The 19229-nt window shown below is 38.4% G+C and overlaps 1 protein-coding gene across 1 annotated transcript in view; it reads left to right on the top strand.

Annotated features, from left to right (window-relative positions):
• The window catches only part of TSGA10 (testis specific 10), a 139345-nt gene that overhangs the window by 34783 nt on the left and 85333 nt on the right, over window positions 1–19229 (top strand). Inside the window, exons 5-7 of the mRNA XM_053664511.1 lie at window positions 4894–5064; window positions 5154–5231; window positions 6143–6294. Coding sequence (XP_053520486.1) covers window positions 4894–5064; window positions 5154–5231; window positions 6143–6294 — 401 coding nt within the window. The remainder of the gene's footprint in view (window positions 1–4893; window positions 5065–5153; window positions 5232–6142; window positions 6295–19229) is intronic.

The raw sequence follows: 19229 nt of genomic DNA, 5'->3' as shown, positions 1-19229 counted from the left end.
CAAGGACCTACATCCAAGATTACTCTATGCAGCAAAACTATCATTTAGAATGCAAGGGCAGATAAAGTGCTTCCTAGATAAGGTAAAGTTAAAGGAGTTCATCATTACCAGGCCCATATTATATGAAATGCTAGAGGGACTTATCTCAGGAAAAGAAGATCAAAACTATGAACAGTAAAATGGCAACAAACACAACCATCAACATCTGAACCTAAAATACAAAAACAAAAACCAAGCAAACTAGAATAGGAACAGAATCACAGACATGGAGATCACATGGAGGGTTATCAGTGGGCAGGCATAGGGGATTAGTGGTGGAAGGGAAGGTATGGGGAATAAGAAGCATAATTGTTAGGCACAAAATAGACAGAGGGAGGTTAAGAATAGTGTAGGAAGTAGAGAAGCCAAAGAACTTATATGTACAACCCATGGAAATGAACTAAGTGGAACAGGGGGGAGCAGGGATAAAGGGCAGAAAAATGGGACGACTGAATGCCAATAGCTATGCATAATTAATAAAATATAGTTGAAAAAGGCTAGAATGCAAGGTATGTGTCAGTGGAGGAAGGGCAAGCTAGGGCTTGAGAAGTAGAAGGGATTAGAGCAGGAGTCTGTAAACTTTCTCTGTGAAGGACCAGATAATAAATATTCTGGGCTCTTCAGGTTATGTGATTTCTGTCACAGCTATTCAACTCATTTTTTGTGATGTGAAAGCATCCACAGACGATATACTTACTCACTTAGCTAAGTTTTCTCTGTCACAATATAATTATTTATGAATGCTGAATTTTGAATTTTATATTATTATACCTGTTATGAAATTTTTGTCTTTTGTTTTTCCCCAAAAGATTTTTTATATTGATGTATTTTTAAGTACTTTTATTGGTTATGCTATTACAGTTTTCCCAATTTCCCCTCCTTTACCATCCCTCCACCCTGCTCCCCAACCCTCCAGCATTCCCCCCACCTTAGTTCATGTCCATGGGTTGTATATGTAAGTTCTTTGAGCCCTCTGTTTCCTATACCATTTTTTATTTTTCCTGTTTATTTTATGTCTACTAACTATGCTTCTTCCCTGTACCTTTCCTCTCCCATTCCTCTCTTCCCTCTCCCCACTGAACTCTCTCTGTGTGATGTTCATTTCTCTGATTCTGGTCCTGTTCTGGTTGTTTGCTTTATTTTTGTTTTTGTTGTTTTTTTCCTTTTAGGTTCATTTATTAATTGTTGTGGGTTTGTTGTCATTTTATTGTTCATATTTTTTTTCTTGTTTTTCTTAGATAAGTCCCTTTAATGTTTCATATAGTAATGGCTTGGTGATGATGAACTCCTTTAACTTGACTTTATCTAGGAAGCACTTTATCTACCCTTCCATTCTAAACGAAAGCTTTGCCAGATAGATTCATCTTGGATGTAGGTCTTTGCCTTTCATGACTTCTAATACTTCTTTCCAGCCCCTTGTTGCCTGCAAGGGTTCTTTTGAGAAATCAGCTGATAGTCTTATGAGAACTCCTTTGTAGGTAACTGTCTCCTTTCCTCTTGCTGCTTTTAAGATTCTCTCTTTGTCTTCAGTTTTGGGTAACTTAATGATGATGTGCCTTGGTGTGTTTCTCTTTGGGTCCAACTTCTTTGTGACTCTCTGGGCTTCTTGGACTTCCTGGAAGTCTATTTCCTTTGCCAGATTGGGAAAGTTCTCCTTCATTATTTTTTCAAATAAGTTTTCAATTTCTTGCTGTTCTTCTTCTTCTTCTCACACCCCTATAATTCAGATATTGGGACATTTCAGGTTGTCCCAGAGAATCCTCAGCCTCTTTTCATTTTTTGGGGTTCATGTTTCTTTGTTCTGATCCAGTTGGATGTTTATTTCTTCCTTTTTCCAAATCATTGCTTTGAATCCTGGTTTCCTTTATGTCACTGTTGGTTCCCTGAATATTTTGCTTTATTTCATTTTGGGTATCTTTCATTTGTTCTTTTACTTTTTGACCAAGCTCAATCAGTTCTATGAGCATTTTGATTACTGGGGCTTTAAATTATCCTTCAGATAGATTGGCAATCTCCTCATTGCTTAGTTCTGAGGTTTTGCTATGTTCTTTCATTTGGGCTATATTCTTTGTCATGGCACACCTAAGTTGTAAGGGTTGGAGTCTTAGGTATTCACCAGGGCAGGGAATCCCTCTTTGCTGTGCTGCCTGTGGAGGAGGGACTAGAGAGGGAACAATGCAGCTTTAGCTTTCCAACAGACTTGTGTCAGACTGGAAGTATCTCTCACCGCAGCAACCCCAGCCTTAGCTGACAGTCAGCTGTGAGTCTCAGTTTTCCCCTTAAGTCAGTCCCTCTGTCCCAGCTCTGCTCAGCTCTGCAGCTAGCCCTGCCCCTCAGCAGCCTCCCTGTGGTTTTTCTGAGTTGGCCCACTTCATCCACCACCTTACCGGTCTGGTTGTTCTGGTTGATTTTTTATTTAATTCCTTAGTTGTCAGAGTTCCATGCAGTTTAATTTTCTGGCAATTTTGGTTGTTTACTGATTTTAGATTGGTTGTTATCCTCCTTTTGGTTGTGTGAGGAAGTCAAGGGTTTCTACCTATGCCTCCGTTTTGGCAGGACAGATTTTTTATCGAAATGATTTTCTTCTTTTGATTTTGTCCAAGTGTTTAAAAGTTAAAAACATTATAAGCTTATGGACATACAAAAAATGGGAAGCAGGCTGAATTTGGCTGGGAAACCATATAGAGTTTACAAGCTTCTGGACTATATGGTAGAGGTTGTTCACTGGGCCTTACAAGGGGTTTATACTTTGCTTTATAAGCAAAGGACAGTCTATTTTTTTAAGCAGAAGAAATATGAACAAAGCCACATTTTTCCAGTTTTAACCTGGTAACAATTTTGTATTATCTCATACATAATCTTCATATATTCTTATATAACAATTACTCCTTCAAGAGAACTGGAGGAGGAAGAAACCATGGACTCTTTAGAAGGCTTTTAGAGTAGTCCGTACATGAAGCTTTTAAGGGACTAAGCTAGTGTCTATTCAGAAAAACTTAACATTTGATTTGTGCAAAAAGAAGGGAGGAATGGAAATTTCTGAAGTTCTGTTTTGAATGACTGAAGAATTGTGGTAATAGAAAAAGAAATAGGCCCTGACTGGTGCAGCTCAGTGGATTGGGTGCCTGCCTGTGAACTGAGAGGTTGATGTTCAATTCCTGGCCAGGGCATATGCCTGGGTTGTGGGCTAGGTCCCAAGCTGTGGGTGTGTGAGAGGCAACCCATCAATGTTTCTCTCTTACATCAGTGTTTCTCTCCCTCTCTTCCCCTCTCTCTAAAAATAAGTACTGGTAAATAAAATCTAAAAACAGAAAATTGTATGACTTCCCTGGCTGGTGTAGCTCAGTGGATTTAGTGTGGGCCTATGAACTAAAGGTTCACTGGTTCCATTATCAGTCAAGGCACATGCCTGGGTTGCAGGCCAGGTCCCCAGTAGGGTGCATGTAAGAGGCAACCACACATAAATGTTTCCTATTCTCCCTTCCTCTCTCTAAAAATAAATAAATACAATCTAAAAAGAAAAGAGAGAGAAACAGAAATAGGAAAGTCATTGGTGATTTGATAGAAAAGACGTGTTTGGATTCAGCCAGATGTGTTTGGTCTCAAACACAGATGTGTTTGGAGTACATTTATCTGGTGACAGATGAGATAAGGCAGTAAGAAATGTGAAATTAGAATGGGGAGAAAAGCAAGAGCTCAGTAGGTAGATTTGGAAGTCATCTACTTAGAGGTGATTTTTGACCCTTCAGAGTGGATGAGGTCTCTGAATGAAAAAGCTATAAATTGAAGATCTTGGGAAGTTTTATTTGATCAGTAAAGGAACCTGTGAAAGAAAGAAGATAGGAAAAGAAGATGGAACAATGTTATAAGACCAAGGGAGGAAGAAATTTCAAGGAGAATGTTTAAAACAATGTCAAATTCTGCTAAAATATCCAGAACAGGAGCTGAGAAAAGACCATTAGATATGATGAGGTCATTTGTTGAAATTCTGGAAACTGGTGGAATACACTGGGGTGAGAAAGTGGGTAGTAAGAAACAGGCTGTGGCACAGACACTTAAAAGAGAGAAAGAGAGAGTCATAGGATGGTAAATGGGGTGTAACAGGATTAAGTGACAGTTTTCCAGGATATGGGAACCCTGTGCATGGTTGAAGGCAGGGGAGAGAGTCACTGGAGAGTGTGCTGTTCAAAGTGAGAGGAAATCATCATGAGTAAGGGATGTCTTAGAAGATACTTCAGGAGATGAGGTCCAGGATTCTGGTGAAGGCTTAGCTTTGGAAATTGGGAAATAACATATCTTCCTCTGAGATTTGAAGACTAGCTCAATAGATAGTGATTAAAATCAAGAGGTAGAAAGATAAGGGACTTACCTGTTTTGAATGAGTAAGAATTGGTGGGTTTTCTGTCAGCATAAAGGTACTTAGGGCATGACTATGGCATATACATTTATATACAAAAAGACTAGAACACTATGATAATATTAATTAAACCAGTATTCTATATGAACTGTGCTAAATTCAAGTTTATATTACAAAATGGGGGGAGCTACCATATATATTTCTTAGTATATCATGTCTTGCATTGATTGCCTCCAAATTAATTTTAAAAATTTTGGCAAAGATACTATAAACCAAACTTCAATTTTTATACATTGATTTGTATAAAAATATCATATATCAGCTTGTTTTGAAAACATCTTTTGATTTATTTGTTTAAAGTCAAAATTATACCATTATCCTACTTCATGCATATTGATAATAGGTTTGAATTTGAACTGGCTGGATATAATATAGCTATCTTTGTGTCTGTTTTAATGCTTGTTAAATAGGAGTCTATCTATGTATTTAAATAATAGGCTCAGGAAGAAATTGCTCGACTTAGACGAGAAATGATGAAAAGTTGTAAGTCTCCTAAATCTACAACAGCACATGCCATCCTTCGGCGGGTGGAGACTGAAAGAGATGTAGCCTTCACTGATTTACGAAGAATGACCACAGAACGAGATAGTCTGAGGGAAAGACTAAAGGTTTGAAAGGATTTTATCTCTATGAACATTTATGAAACACAATGCAGTGACATTGAAGGCACTTTGTTTTGATTTTGTTTTTTAACCAGATTGCCCAAGAGACAGCATTTAATGAGAAGGCGCACTTGGAACAAAGGATAGAAGAGCTGGAGTGTACAGTTCACAATGTAAAGAAAAATCACTTTTGCACTTTTGGCTATAAACTGTCAGTGGCTTTATTATCCTTTTCCTTTTTTTCTATGTTCCTAGAAGTTCTTTTAATTTTCTAGGTTAGGGTTTGTAATCCTAAAAGACTAAAGGTGGTATATATGGTGTAAATTCTCATTTCTTCATTGTTTATTTCCTTCTAAAAATGTGGGTAAAAATTTTTTATGTTAGGTTGCAAAGTGTATTCTGTAAAAAAACATTAGGGATGCACTCTCATGGATTTTAGCACATTTTTCATTTCCCTATTTCATTAAAGATAACATTGCAAGATACAGATAAATTGGATTATTCTACCTGAAGAGTAACTAGGGTAGAGAAAATGATGATGAAATGAAAATTAGTGAGAAAAATATATATAAACTGAATTTAAATCTGAAGCATCACCTTTTTTTTACTAATCAAGGACCTGAGATGCTATGAATATATATTTGAAATGTAACTATATAAACAAAATTAAGGGAATTTGACTATGTGTTACCAAATTTAATTGAATATATTTATACATTCATCTTTGTTATGTCATTATAATGAGTAAAACAAGCAGTAGATGGGGAAAAACAATTTTTTCATAATTTCACTTTATAGCTATAATTTATTAATGCTGAACAACAAATAAAAAATATTTTGTAAATAAGATATGTATGCTAAAGTCAAATTGAACCAGATTGAAAATGTACATGGATATTCTATTCTTGTTCCTGCTCCACAATGCCTTGACCATATTGCCTCCCACAATGTTCAAGTGTAATATGATCACCTCATCATATAAATCTTGTCATATACCAGTCTTTACAAAGAGAGAATGTCTCTTTAGAAAGGTCACTAAGACTTTTTTAGCTATGACAATAACCTTGTCATTCTACTTATATAGCTTGATGACGAACGTATGGAGCAAATGTCAAATATGACTTTGATGAAGGAAACCATAACTACTGTGGAAAAAGAAATGAAATCACTAGCAAGAAAGGCAATGGATACTGAAAGTGAACTTGGCAGACAAAAAGCAGAGAATAATTCTTTGAGGTAAACTAAATTGCCTTCAACAAGTAATAGTTTGTTATTTATAACTTTACTTTTTGTAATATATTTTGTAATGATAATTAAGTTGTTTTTTGTTTATTTTTAAAGATTTTATTTATTCATTTTAGAGAGAGGGGAATGGAGGGAGAAAGAGAGGGAGAAACACTGATGTGTGAGAGATACATCAATCAGTCGCTTCTCACATGTCCTCAGCCAGGGGACTGGCCTGCAACCAAGCATGTGCCCTGACTGGGAATTGAACAGGCGATCTTTTTTGGTTTGCAGTCCAGCACTCAGTCCACTGAGCCACACAAGCCAAGGCTTTTTTTTGTTTGTTTTTTGTTTTTTTTATTGTTATTCTATTACAGTTGTCCCAATTTTTGCCTTTTTGCCCTCCTTTGCCAATCCCAACCCCTGATCCCATAGTCAATTCCTACACTGTTGTCTTTGTCCATGGTCATTCATATATGTTCTCTGTCTAGTCCCTTCCCTTTCTTTCTACTATTATCCCTCTCCCACCTCTGCTCTGGTCACTTTCAGTACGTTCCATGTCTCCATGCCTGTGGTCCCATTTTGTTCATTGGTTTATTTAGTTCATTAGATTCCTCTTATAGGTGAGATCATATGGTATTTGTCTTTTACCATCTGGCTTATTTCCCTTAGCATAATACTCTTCAGTTCCATCCATGCTGTTGCGAAGACTAGGAGCGCCTTCTTTCTTCTGCATAGTATTCCATTGTGTAAATGTATCACAGTTTTTTGATCCACTCATATGACGGGTACTTAGGCTGTTTCCAGCACTTGGCTATTGTGAATAACATTGTTTTGAACATAGGGGTGTGTAAGTTCTTTTGTTCCGTTAACTCAGGATTCTTCGGGTATATTCCCAGCAGTAGAATTGCTGTGTCAAAGGCAGTTCCATTTTTAGTTTTTTAAGGAAATTCCATACCATTTTCCACAGTGGCTGCACCAGTCTGCTTTCCCACCAGCAGTGCACTAGGGTTCCCTTTTTTCACATGTTTGTTGATTTGTTAATGATGGCCATTCTGAAAGATGTGAGGTGATATCTCATTGTGGTTTTAATATGCATCTTTCTGATGGCTGAGCATCTTTACATATGTCTATGGGCCATCTATATGTCCTCTTTGGAGAAGTGTCTATTCAGAGCCAATTTTTTAAGTGGATTGTTTGTCTTCCTGGTGTTGAGTCATATGAGTTCATTATATATTTTGGAGGCAAAACCTTTGTCCAATTTATCATTGGCAAATACAGTGGCCTCCATTTTCATTTTGATGATTGTTTCTTTAGCTGTGTAGGAGCCTTATAGTTTGATGTAGTCCCATTTGTTAATTTTTAAATTTATTTCCCTCGCCCTAGGAAATATACAGTGGCCTCCATTTTCATTTTGATGATTGTTTCTTTAGCTGTGTAGGAGCCTTATAGTTTGATGTAGTCCCATTTGTTAATTTTTAAATTTATTTCCCTCGCCCTAGGAAATATATTGGCAAAAATATTGCTACGTGAGATATCTGAAATTTTCCTGCCTCTGTTTTCCTCTAGGACTTTTATGGTGCCATGACTTAACTATTTAAGTGTTTTATCCATTTTGAGTTTATTCAGGTGTACAGTGTAACTTGGTGGTGTAGTTTCATTTTTTTTGCATGTACCAGTCTAGTTCTCCCAACACCATTTATTGAAGAGACTGTCTTTACTCTGTTGTATGCTTGTGCCCCCTTTGTCAAATATTAATTGAACATAAAGACATGGGTTTATTTCTGGGCTCTCTCTTTTATTCCATTGATCTATATGTCTGTTCTTATGCCACTATCAGACTGTTTTGATTACAGTGGCCTTGTAGTATAGTTTTATATGAGGTATTGTGATCCTTCCAAATTTGTTCCTCTTTCTCAAAATTGCTGTGGCTATTCAGGGTGTTTTTTACTTCCATATAAATTTTTGGGATGTTTGTTTTGTATCTCTGAATTATGCCATTGGTATTTCAATAGGAATTGCATTGAATCTATAGATTGATTTAGGTAGTATGGACATTTTGATGATGTTAATTTTTCCAATCCATAAACATGGTATATGCTTCCATTTATTGGTATCTTCCTCAGTTTATTTCTTCAGTGTTCTATAGTTTTTCAAGTATAGGTCTTTTACCTCCTTGGTTAAATTTATTCCTACTCACCTTACTTTTTTATTGTAGTAGTAAATATTATTGTTTTCTTAGTTTCTCTTTATGATAATTCATATTGGTATATAAAAATGCCATCAATTTCTGAGTACTGATTTTGTATCCTGCTACTTTGCTTAATTCATTAATTAGGTCTAGTGGATTTTTGGTGGTGTCTTTAGGGTTTTCCATGTACAATATCATGTCAACTGTGAGTAATGACTGATTTACTTTCTTTTCTTCAATGTAGATGCCTTTTATTTCTTCTTCTTGTTTCATTGTGGTGGCTAGAACTTTTAAGTAATATGTTGGATAAGAGTGGTGAAAGTGGACATCCCTGTCTTGTTCTTGATCTTTAGGTCAATGCTTTTAGTTGTGCCCATTAAGTATGATGTTGACTGTGGGTTTGTCATATATGGTCTTTATTATGTTGAGGTGTGATTCCTCTATTCCCACTTTGCTGAGAGTTTTTATTATCATGGGTGCTGGATTTTATCAAGTGCTTTTTTCTGCATCTTTTTTATATGATCATGTGATTTTTATTTTTCATTTTGTTTATGTGATGTATCACATTTATTGATTTATATTGTACCAATCTTGTATCCCTAGGATAAATCCCACTTAATCATGGAATATGATCTTTTTAATGTTTTGCTGGATCCAGTTTGCTAATATTTTGTTGAAGATTTTAGTGTCTGTATTCATCAGGGATATTGTCCTATATTTTTTCTTTGTTGTATCTTTATCTGTTTTTAGAATTAGGATAATACTGGCCTCATAAAAAAGAGCTTGGAAACAATCTCTCTTTTTGAATTTTATGGAGTAGTTTGAGAAAGATGGATATTAGTTCTTGAATGGTTGATAACACTCTCCTGTGAAGCCAGCTGGTCCAGGACTTTTGTTTGCTGGGAGTATTTTGATTACTGCTTCAATTTCATTAGTTGCAATTGGTCTACTGAATTTTTTATTCTTCTTGATTTACTTTTGGAAGATTGTACATTTCTAGGAATTTATCCATTTCTCCCAGGTTGGTATATAGTTAGTTGTTCATAGTATTTTATTACTATCCCAGTATTTCTGTGATATCAGTTGTTGCTTCTCTTTCATTTCTGATTTTATTTATTTAGGTCCTCTCTCTTTTTTAAAAAAAGCTTTTATTTATTTATTTGTTTGTTTGTTTATTTTACATCCCCTCATAAAGAGGGGATGTCAGGGTGAAAGAAAAGGAGAGAATCATTGATGTGCGAGGGAAACATCTATTGGTTGCCTCTTTCACACCCTTATCTGGGTACCTGGCCTGTAACCACAGCATGTGCCCTGACTGGAAATTGAACTGGTGACCTTTTGGTTTTCAGGCTTGTGCTCTATCCACTGAGACACACTGGCCAGGGCTCTCTTTATTTTTTTTAATGAATCTCATTAAAGGCTCATAAATCTTTCTTTTTTCTTTTCAAAGAACCAGCTTCTGGTTTCATCATTCTTTTGAATTGTTTTTTTAGTCTCTACATCATTCATTTCCATTCTGATCTTGATTATTTCCTTCCTTCTATTATCCCTGGACTTTGTTAGTTTTTGTTTTTCTAGTTCTTTTACATGTAGGGTTCGATTGTTTATTTGAGATTTTTCTTGCTTCTTGTGGTAGGCCTGTAGTGCTATGAACTTCCCTCTCAGGACTGCTTTGCAGGGTTCCTTAGATTGTGGGTGTCATGAGTTAATTTTTATTTGTTTTCAGGTAATTTTTCATTTCTTCATTTATCTCATTGATAACCCATTCATTATTTAAAATTTTTATTTATTTATTTTTTAGAGAGGGGGAAAGGAGGGAGAAAAAGAGGAAGAAAGAAACATCTGTGAGAGAAACAAATTTGGTTGCCTCTTGCACACCTCCAACTGAGGACCTGGCCTGCAACCCAGGCATGTGTCCTGACTGGAAATCAAACCAGCAACCTTTTCAGTCCACAGTACAGTGCTCAGTCCACTAGGCCACACTAGCCAGGGTCCCATTCATTATTTAATAATATGCTATTTAGCCTCCATGTGTTGTATTTAAATGTTTTTGAGTCTTTTGATTGAGATTGGTTTCTAGTTTCATTCCACGGTGATCTGAGAAGATACACGATGTAATTTCAGTCTTCTTGAATTTGTTAAGACTTATTTTGTGTTTACTTTGGCTGGTGTGGCTCAGTGGATTGAGCACCAGCCTGCAAACTGAAAGGTTGCTAGTTCAATTCCTAGTCAGGGCACATGTGTGAGTTGTGAGCCAGTTCCCCTATTGGGGTTGTGTGACAGGCAGCCAATTGATGTATCTTTCCTACATCAATGTTTCTCTTCTCTTCCTCCCTCCTTTCCCCTCTCTCTAAAAAATAAAATAAATAAAATCTTTAAAAAAATAATAAAGAAAATATTTTTTAATAAGAGACTTATTTTGTGTTCTAACATGTGATATCTTTAGAATGAACCACATGCACTTGATAAGAATGTATATTCCGCTGCTTTGGGATGAAATGTTCTGTAAATATCAATTAGATTCATTTGACCTAGTGTGTTCTTTAATGTCACTGTTTCCTTGTTGATTTTTGTGTGGAAGATCTATTCATTGATGACTCTGGGGTGTTGAAATCTCCTACTACAACTGGATTGCCCTCATTTCCCCCTTAAAATCCACCAATATTTCTTCATATATTTAGGTGCTCCTATATTGGGTGCATATATGTTTTCAAAGGTGTACCTACTTATTGGATTCATCCTTTAGTGTTATGTAGTGACTTTCTTTGTCTGTTATGATTGCTTTTTGTTTTGAAGGCTATTTTGTCAGATAGAAGTATTGCTATCCCAGCTTTTTGTTTGTTTCTATTTGCATGGAATATTTTCCTCTGTTTCTTCTCTTGCAGCATGTAGAGATCTTCTGTTTTGAGGTGGGTCTCTTGTAAACAGCATATATAAGTGTATACTTCCTTATCCATTCATCTACTCTATATCTTTTGAGTGAAGTGTTTAGCCAACTTATATTTAAGGTGGGCTAAATAGGTTATTATAAATAGGTATTTATTCATTGCCATTTTTTATTGTTTCTATGTTCATCCCCCTCTCTATTTCTTCTTCTTAAAGCAGGTTCTTTAACATTTCTTACAATGCTGGTTTAGTGATGATGAACTTCTGGTCCTTTTTTTTTGTCTGGGAAGCTCTTTATTTCACCTTCAATTTTCTTTTTTACTTCCGCCAAGATGGAGGTGTAGGTGGAAGCACTGCACCTTCTCCCACAACTAAGTTTAAAAACAACAAAGTTTTAGCAACAAAAACGCAGCCAAACCGCAGAAAATTGAACTACACGGAAGTCTGACAACAACGAACCCTTCAGCCAAACTGGTAAGAGGGGCAGAGCCAGCAGCAGAGCGGGGTCAGGCAGGAAAGATCCACTGGACCGACCTGGGAGAGCAACCCAGGTGCACCAGCAGCTGTGGGCAGATCCCAGGTGTGGAGAAGCGGGTGGACCCACTGAGGGCACAAGGTGGTAGACCCACTGAGGGCTGATTGCAGTCACACATTCGCGGGCAGATAAACCGGTGAAGAAGCTAGCAGTGAGACTAACCACGCAGGCCCCAGTGGCAGGTAGCAGCAGGGGGAACCGCCATTGTCCCTCTCTGACCCCGCCCCCACATACAGCATCACAACCTAGCGACCCGAGTGGCCCTGCCCTGGTGAACAACTAAGGCTCCGCTCCTAATAGGCACAAACAGATCAAAACATGGCTCAAGAACAACTCAGAGCCCCAGAGCCCATAAATCTAAGCAACGAAGAAATACCCAAACTTTCAGATGCACAGTTCAAAACACTGGTGATCAGGATGCTCACACAGAACTGGTTGATTTTAGTCACAAATTAGAGGAACATATGAAGGCTAAACTAATTGAAATGAATGGAAATACACAGGAAACCAATAGTAATTGAAAGGAAACTGGGACTCAAATCAAAGGAGTGGACCAGAAGGAGGGAAAAAATGACCAAACAGAAAAGGATGAAGAAACAAGAATTCAAAAAAAATGAGGAGAGGCTTAGGAACCTTCAGGACATCTTTAAATGTTCCAACATCCAAATTATAGGGGTACCAGAAGGGGAAGAGGAACAGCCATGAGTGGAAAATTTATTTGAACAAATAATAAAGGAGAATTTCCCCAATCTGGCAAAGGAAATAGACTTCCAGGAAATCCAGGAAGCTCAGAGAGTACCAAAGAAGTTGGACCCAAGAAGGAACACACTGAGGCACATCATCATTACATTAGCCAAGATTAAAATGAAGGAGAAAATCCTAGAAGCAGCAAGAGATAAGGAGACAGTCACCTACAAAGGAGCTCCCATCAGACTGTCAGTGGATTTCTCAAAAGAGACCTTACAGGCAAGAAGGGGCTGGAAAGAAGTATTCCAAGTCATGAAATCCAAAGACCTACATCCAAGATTGCTCTATCCAGCAAAGCTTTCATTTAGAATGGAAGGACAGATAAAGTGCTTCTCAGATAAGATCAAATTCAAGGAGTTCATCATCACCAAGCCCTTATTATATGAACTGTTAAAGGGACTTATCTAAGAAAAAGAAGAGAAAAAGATGAACAGTGAAAGGACAGCAAACTCACAGTTATCAAGAACCACACCTAAAACAAAAGCAAACTAAGTGGACAGCTAGATCAGGAACAGAACCACAGAAAGGGAGATCACATGGAGGGTTAGCAACAGGGGAGTGGGAGAAGGAGAAGGAGGGAGAAGATACAGAAAATAAGTAGCATAGATGGTAGGTAGAAAATAGATAGGGGGAGGGCAAGAATAGTATGGGAAATATAGAATCTAAAGAACTTGAGACACGTGGTCATAAACTAAAGGGGGGGCATAGTGGGGGAGGAGTGTGCAGGGTGGAGGGGAATGAAGGGGGAAATAGAACAACTGTAATGGCATAATTAATAAAATATATTTTTTTTGAAAAGAAAAAAATTTAAACGATAACCTTGCTGGGTAGAGTAGACTTACTTGCATGTCCTTATTTTTCATCACTTTGAATAATTCATGTTAATCCCATCTGTTCTGAAGTGTTTCTGTTGAGAAATCAGATGGCAGCCATATGGGAAATCCTGTTTAGGTAACTGTCTCTTTCTTGTTGCTTTTAAACATCTCTCTTTGTCTTTACCTTTTGCCATTTTGATTATAATATGTCTTGGTGAGGGTCTCTTTGGGTACTCTTGTTTGAGACCCTTTGTGCTTCCTGAACTTGTGTGACTTTTTCTTTCACCAAGTTATAGCAGTTTTCTGCCATTATTTTTTCAAACACGTTCTCTGTTCCTTACTCTCTTCTTTTCTGCTACCCCTATGATGCAGATGTTGTTATAGTCAATGTTGTCCCGGCTGCCCCTTAGGCTTTCCTAATTTCTCTTAAGTTTCTTCCTTTTCATTTTCTCTCTGGGTGGATACTATCATCCTGTCCTCTAATTCATTGATTTGATCCTCTACTTCATCTAACCTGCTGTTGATTGCTTTTAGCAAATTGTTCATTTCAGATATTGTAATCTTCATTTCTGACTAGTTCTTATTTATGGTTTCTATGTCCTTTTTAATGCTTATTATCTGTTTAGTTCTCACTGAGATCATCTATTCTTTTCCTGAGGTCCTTGACCATTTTTATAATCATTATTTTAAACTCTGTATCTGGTATTTGGGTTGATTCCACTTCATCTATTTCTTTTAATTCTATTCCTGGGGATTTCTGTTTGTTTATGTGTATAATTTTTAAATTTGGGACATTGTTCTTTGTCTCTGCATTTGTTCTCTGTGTGTTAGGTAAATTGCTAGTCTCCCAAAGTTGCTTTGATGGTTTTATGATGAAGTTGTCTTGTGGTCATAGTGGTACCATATTCCAGATCACCTCAGCTCTGTGCTCCAGGAATGTTTCTTATGGGATATGTGCACCCCCCATAGCAGCTGAGTCTTGAATACTGTTGGCCCTTTTGTGGGTAGAGTTAATTCTTCAGTCTGGGAGACTATAAAGGTAAACCTCAACCACCATGTATAAGACACTGTGCAGGGGCTGCCCCTTGAAGGGCCATTCTTCCCTGCAGGGTCTGGTGTCTGCAGTAATTCCCCTTTCGGTGTATGGTTATGTGGCTGGTTGGAAGAGCTCTGGTGTGGTCTGAAGCTTATCACTGGTTATGTTAGTTCTGGGTCCACTTGGTTGGTGTCCAGATCCAAGTTGCTGTCACATGGTGTGTGTAACAAGCTTGGGATACCTGTCTTGTTACCATGCTCTTCACTGTTTGTGTCTGGTGTACATGTGAGGGGCCAATTTATGTAAAAGAGACAGCTTCTTCCTACTTAGAGCTGGGGGTTGCTCTGTAAAATGACCATGGCTCCCTAAGGTCTGCCTTCACCTGTCACCTTCTCTGCCTTCCCATGAAGTTGCCTGGTTTTTCTACCTAGCCTTCTGATGAGAGTCTGTAGGACAAGCCCAAGGTAGTTGAGATAGAGCTAGTGGACCCCCTACTTGTGGGTCACACAGTCAGTTGGACACTCAACGAGGAGAAAGTAGCCCCTGCCTCAAAGGTAAACCCTTTAGTCTCTGCCAGAGACTCCAGCACCTGTTTTCTTGGGGGATCTCACTGCAGATTTAGGATGGGTACAGCCAGCTCTACCCCAGGAGCCCTTTTCAGAAGCAAGCTCAGCAGCCCTGGACTCAAGAGTAGAGATCAAAACAGTCTCCTGTTGGGGCTGATGCAGCACAGCCCACACGAGGCAGCTAAGATTTTTGTCCTGTTCCTATAAAATAGCCTCCCAGGGTTTCACACTGTGAAAGCCCTCTTCTGAGCTGCTCTTCCTTTCCCTGAAGATATGAACCCAGTAGGGGTATCTAGGAGTTGGCAGGGCTGTTGGGGGTGGTATCTGCAAACCTGTGGGATGGGAGCAGGTACTCTTTTCCTCCCCAGAGAGCTGAGCCCAGTGTAGCATGGGCTGAGAGTGGGTTTGCCTCCCTTTAATCTAGCCAAGAATTTTAGCACACACCTGCCTCGCTCCCAGGAAGAAGCCTCTCCAGGAGACACAGTCCAAAACTCTCACGTTTGTGCAGCACCTGTCTCTCCACCAAACCAAGCAGGATGTGGCCCAGATTTCTATCCCTGTGTTGCACTCTGATCTTTCCATGCAGCTAGTCTCAGTGGGGCAGTACCAAAAGTCAGAGCTTGGTACAGTGAAGCTCCAAATACTGCAGAATGGGCCAAATTTCCCAGCGCTGTATAGCTCCTCTGTGCCTCTGAACTTAGCAGCAGGAGTGTCCCAACTGGGATGATAGGCACTGCCTGTGCACTCAAGATGGAGTGGACCAGTCATCTTTTCCAAACCACTCAGTTAAGTCACTGTTTGGTCTCTGCCTAAATCCTCCCCCCAAAATAGAAGGCCCCTTAAAGTCACTGCTGGCTGTAGCCAGCAGAACCTTCCTCAGGACCTGGGAGCAGCAGTATGGCCTTTCCAGCTCTTAGAGACCATATTGTGAACTCTCCAGGCTAGTGCTGCAACAAGGAGTGCTCTATGCTGGGAGGCTATACCCTGAGTCTCCCAAGCATGTTGGATTTCCACTGATTCCCACCTGATACACAGACTCCTCTCCCTGTCTTGGTTGCTGTGAGTTGGGGATCTGTGCCTCGGGTTAAGGCCCCTCACTCCTAGGGATAGGGAGTGCCACAACCACTATGTCTATCTGGTTTCTCAGCCACTGCTGCACTGGCCTGTAGGGGCTTTCTCCTTCCATGTCTTTACCACTCTTATCAGTCTTTATGTAGCATCTTCTGTACTGCTTGGTTATAATATTTCATATCAACTAGGTTTCAGTTGATTTGTACAGGTTGATTGTTTGGCAGTTCAGTTGTAAATCTGGTTTGGGGCAATAGCAAGTGGACACAGCTTCTATCTACTCTGAATACATCTTTGAAACTCTCAAACTTAACATTTTCAAACCTTAGTTTCCGCTATTTACTATCCTTCTCTCTTTGGTGCATACAAATATGCCTTCAGTCTTCCCGTCTTAGTACATGGTAATTCTTTATATAATTCTTGGCCTCAAACCAGGAAGTGATCTATGAGTTTTATTTTTATGCACCCATATCCAATTCAGTTGATTCTATCTCTAAAATGTATCCAAAGCTGAGCATTTCGATTTACCCCTATTATGGCCTTGCTGATATTGAAGGATGTTTTGGTAGATAGAAAATTATTGGGAATAATTTTAAAGGTTAGGAATTAACACTTTGACGATACCCTTCCACTGTCTTCTGACTTTCATTATTTCTGCTGAGAAGTCAGCTGTAAATTTATTTTTGAAAGATCAATATCTTCATAATCCACTCTTATTTATCAGAGATTTCATATTTACATATACAAAAGACTAAGAATTACAAAGAACCTACTTAAGAGTTGTATAATACAACTTCATTTAATATAGTTAATATACTGTGTCCCCGTCCTTCATTTTTTCAGTTGATGAGAAAATTATAAGTTTTATTTCATGTGTAAACTCTAATTAATAGAAGTTGAATCCTGAGCACAGTTCAACTCATGTCTATATTTCTATATCTCTAAATTGAATATCGTGTTCCAGGCCAAATCAGTCAAAAGAAATGCATCCATTGCTGTTTGGTATTCACTGCTGGTAAAGAACAAAATCCCCAGAGTTTCCAAACCAGTACTCATTATCTGTGTTTTTATAGTGCTTATATAAACTTTCTTTCTTAAAAGGTATATTTAAATAGCAGAATTTTTCCTTTTGGGTTTCTATGTCAGATAAATTAACACTTGCAAAAAGTGGTAGTGTTTTCAGAATGCTTCCTAGAAGCAGATTTTTTTAAAAAAAGGTCTGTGTGTCTGCACTTATGTATCAAACATCTCGAGGTCCAAGAAGTTAGAATCCCTCAACAGTTGAATGACTGACAGAGCTATCTGTTAATAAAAAGTTAGTTTTGGTCTCTGTGTTTATTGACTCCAATACAGGTTTAATTTGAGTTTGGGTATTTGAAGCTAAACAGATTTCAATATTAAAATCTATTGCAGATGACATGTTATTCTATGTAGAAAATTTAAAAGAAATGACAAAAAGACTGCAGCTAATAAGTAGTAATAATATGGTTTTAGGATACAAGGTTAATATACAAAGTCAATTGCTTCCTGTATACAAACAATGAAGGTGTGGAATTGAAATTTAAAACAATACTATTTATATTAGCATCCCCCCAAAAGAAATAATTAAGTATAAATCCAACAAACTATATATAAAACCTTTATGAGTAAAACTACAAAACTCTAGTGAATGAAATAAAAAAGTTAATTAATTAAAAGATACTGCATGTTTTTGAATGGGAAAACTCAGTATTGTCAGTATGTCAGTTCTTTCCAAGTTGATCTACAGAGTCAATGCATTGCTAATAAACATCACAGCAAGTTATCTTGTGGATATCAGCAACTGGATTCTAAACTTTATATAGAGAGATAAAAGAATTATCAACACGATATTGAAGAAAAACAAAATCAGAGGACTGACACTACACAACTTCAGACTTACTGTAAAGCTACAGTAGTGAAGAAAGTGTGGTATTGCCCCCCCCCCCAAATCAATGAAATACAAGAGAGCCTAAAAATAAATATAGTTTACTGATCTTTAAGAAATGCAGTACAATAGAGCAAAGATAGTCTTTCAACAAATGGTGCTGGAACAACTAGACCACATTGAAACAGCTAAAATATAGAACAACCATCACTTGGAACCATCAGAAATCTAGTTCAATGGAAATCTGACAACTACAGGATTAAAGAAACCACATTTACCCAGACTGATAGGAGGGGCAGAGATGCAAAACAGGTTTGTTCCACACCCATGTATGGTGGATAAAAATCCAGGAGGGATATCTTTGGAGCAAGGAGTCCCAGACCCACACCAGGCTCCATAACTTCTGGCTGCAAAAACCAGCAGGGTTTGAGTCAGTGTAAGAAACTTGAAGTTTTGTGTTCTAGAGTCCCAAGCAGTTCCCCTAAAGAACCCCCACACAGACTTACTCAGATTCATTTTCTCTGAGCTCCAGTACCAGGATAGCAGCTTGAAAGGCACCAGTGGCATACAGAAAGGCACTGAAGTGCCTGACATCAAGACGAGAGCTGGAGGACAGCTGTTTCCCAGGCAGAGAGGCAGGCAGCACCACAGAGCCAGCAGGGTGCCAAATCTGAGACTCTATCAACCTGGTTAACAGTACAGATACCCTGAGGGTCCTTTCAATCTAACTAACAGCTGTTAACAGTAGCTTTTCCATATGAATGGCTGGTCTTGGTTCAACCATCACAACTTCCTAAATCCTTTCAAGCAAGTAACAGCTGACCTCAGTGAGCCCCAGTCCCTAGTACCTCTTGCTATGTGGCCCCAAACTCAGCAATAGCAGCAGCCTAGACTTACAGTTGACTTTGCCTGAGACTTTCTAAGCCCAGTACAAGTAGCAGCCACCTCATATTGTTTTATAGCTCATGCAGGCTGACCCCAGGCAGAACATAGGTGGGGGCTGAACTTGACCCTCACCACTTGGGAAACCTCAGAGTCTATACACTCAGTGGACAGCTACATACCATATCAGAGCAGCACCACCCTGCTCTTGCACAGCTAATACTCCACAGAGGGCTGCGGTTGGTGGTCAGTGGTCACAGCCAGTCCTTGAAGCTGACTGGCCTGGGCAAATTAATCCCATTGGCCTGCCAACAG

Source organism: Artibeus jamaicensis, unplaced genomic scaffold, assembly GCF_021234435.1.
Source record: "Artibeus jamaicensis isolate MK-2021 breed Jamaican fruit bat unplaced genomic scaffold, CSHL_Jam_final contig_384, whole genome shotgun sequence".
Lineage (NCBI taxonomy): Eukaryota > Metazoa > Chordata > Mammalia > Chiroptera > Phyllostomidae > Artibeus > Artibeus jamaicensis.
Note: the sequence above shows the minus strand (reverse complement) of the source record. Positions and strands in the feature narration are given on the sequence as shown.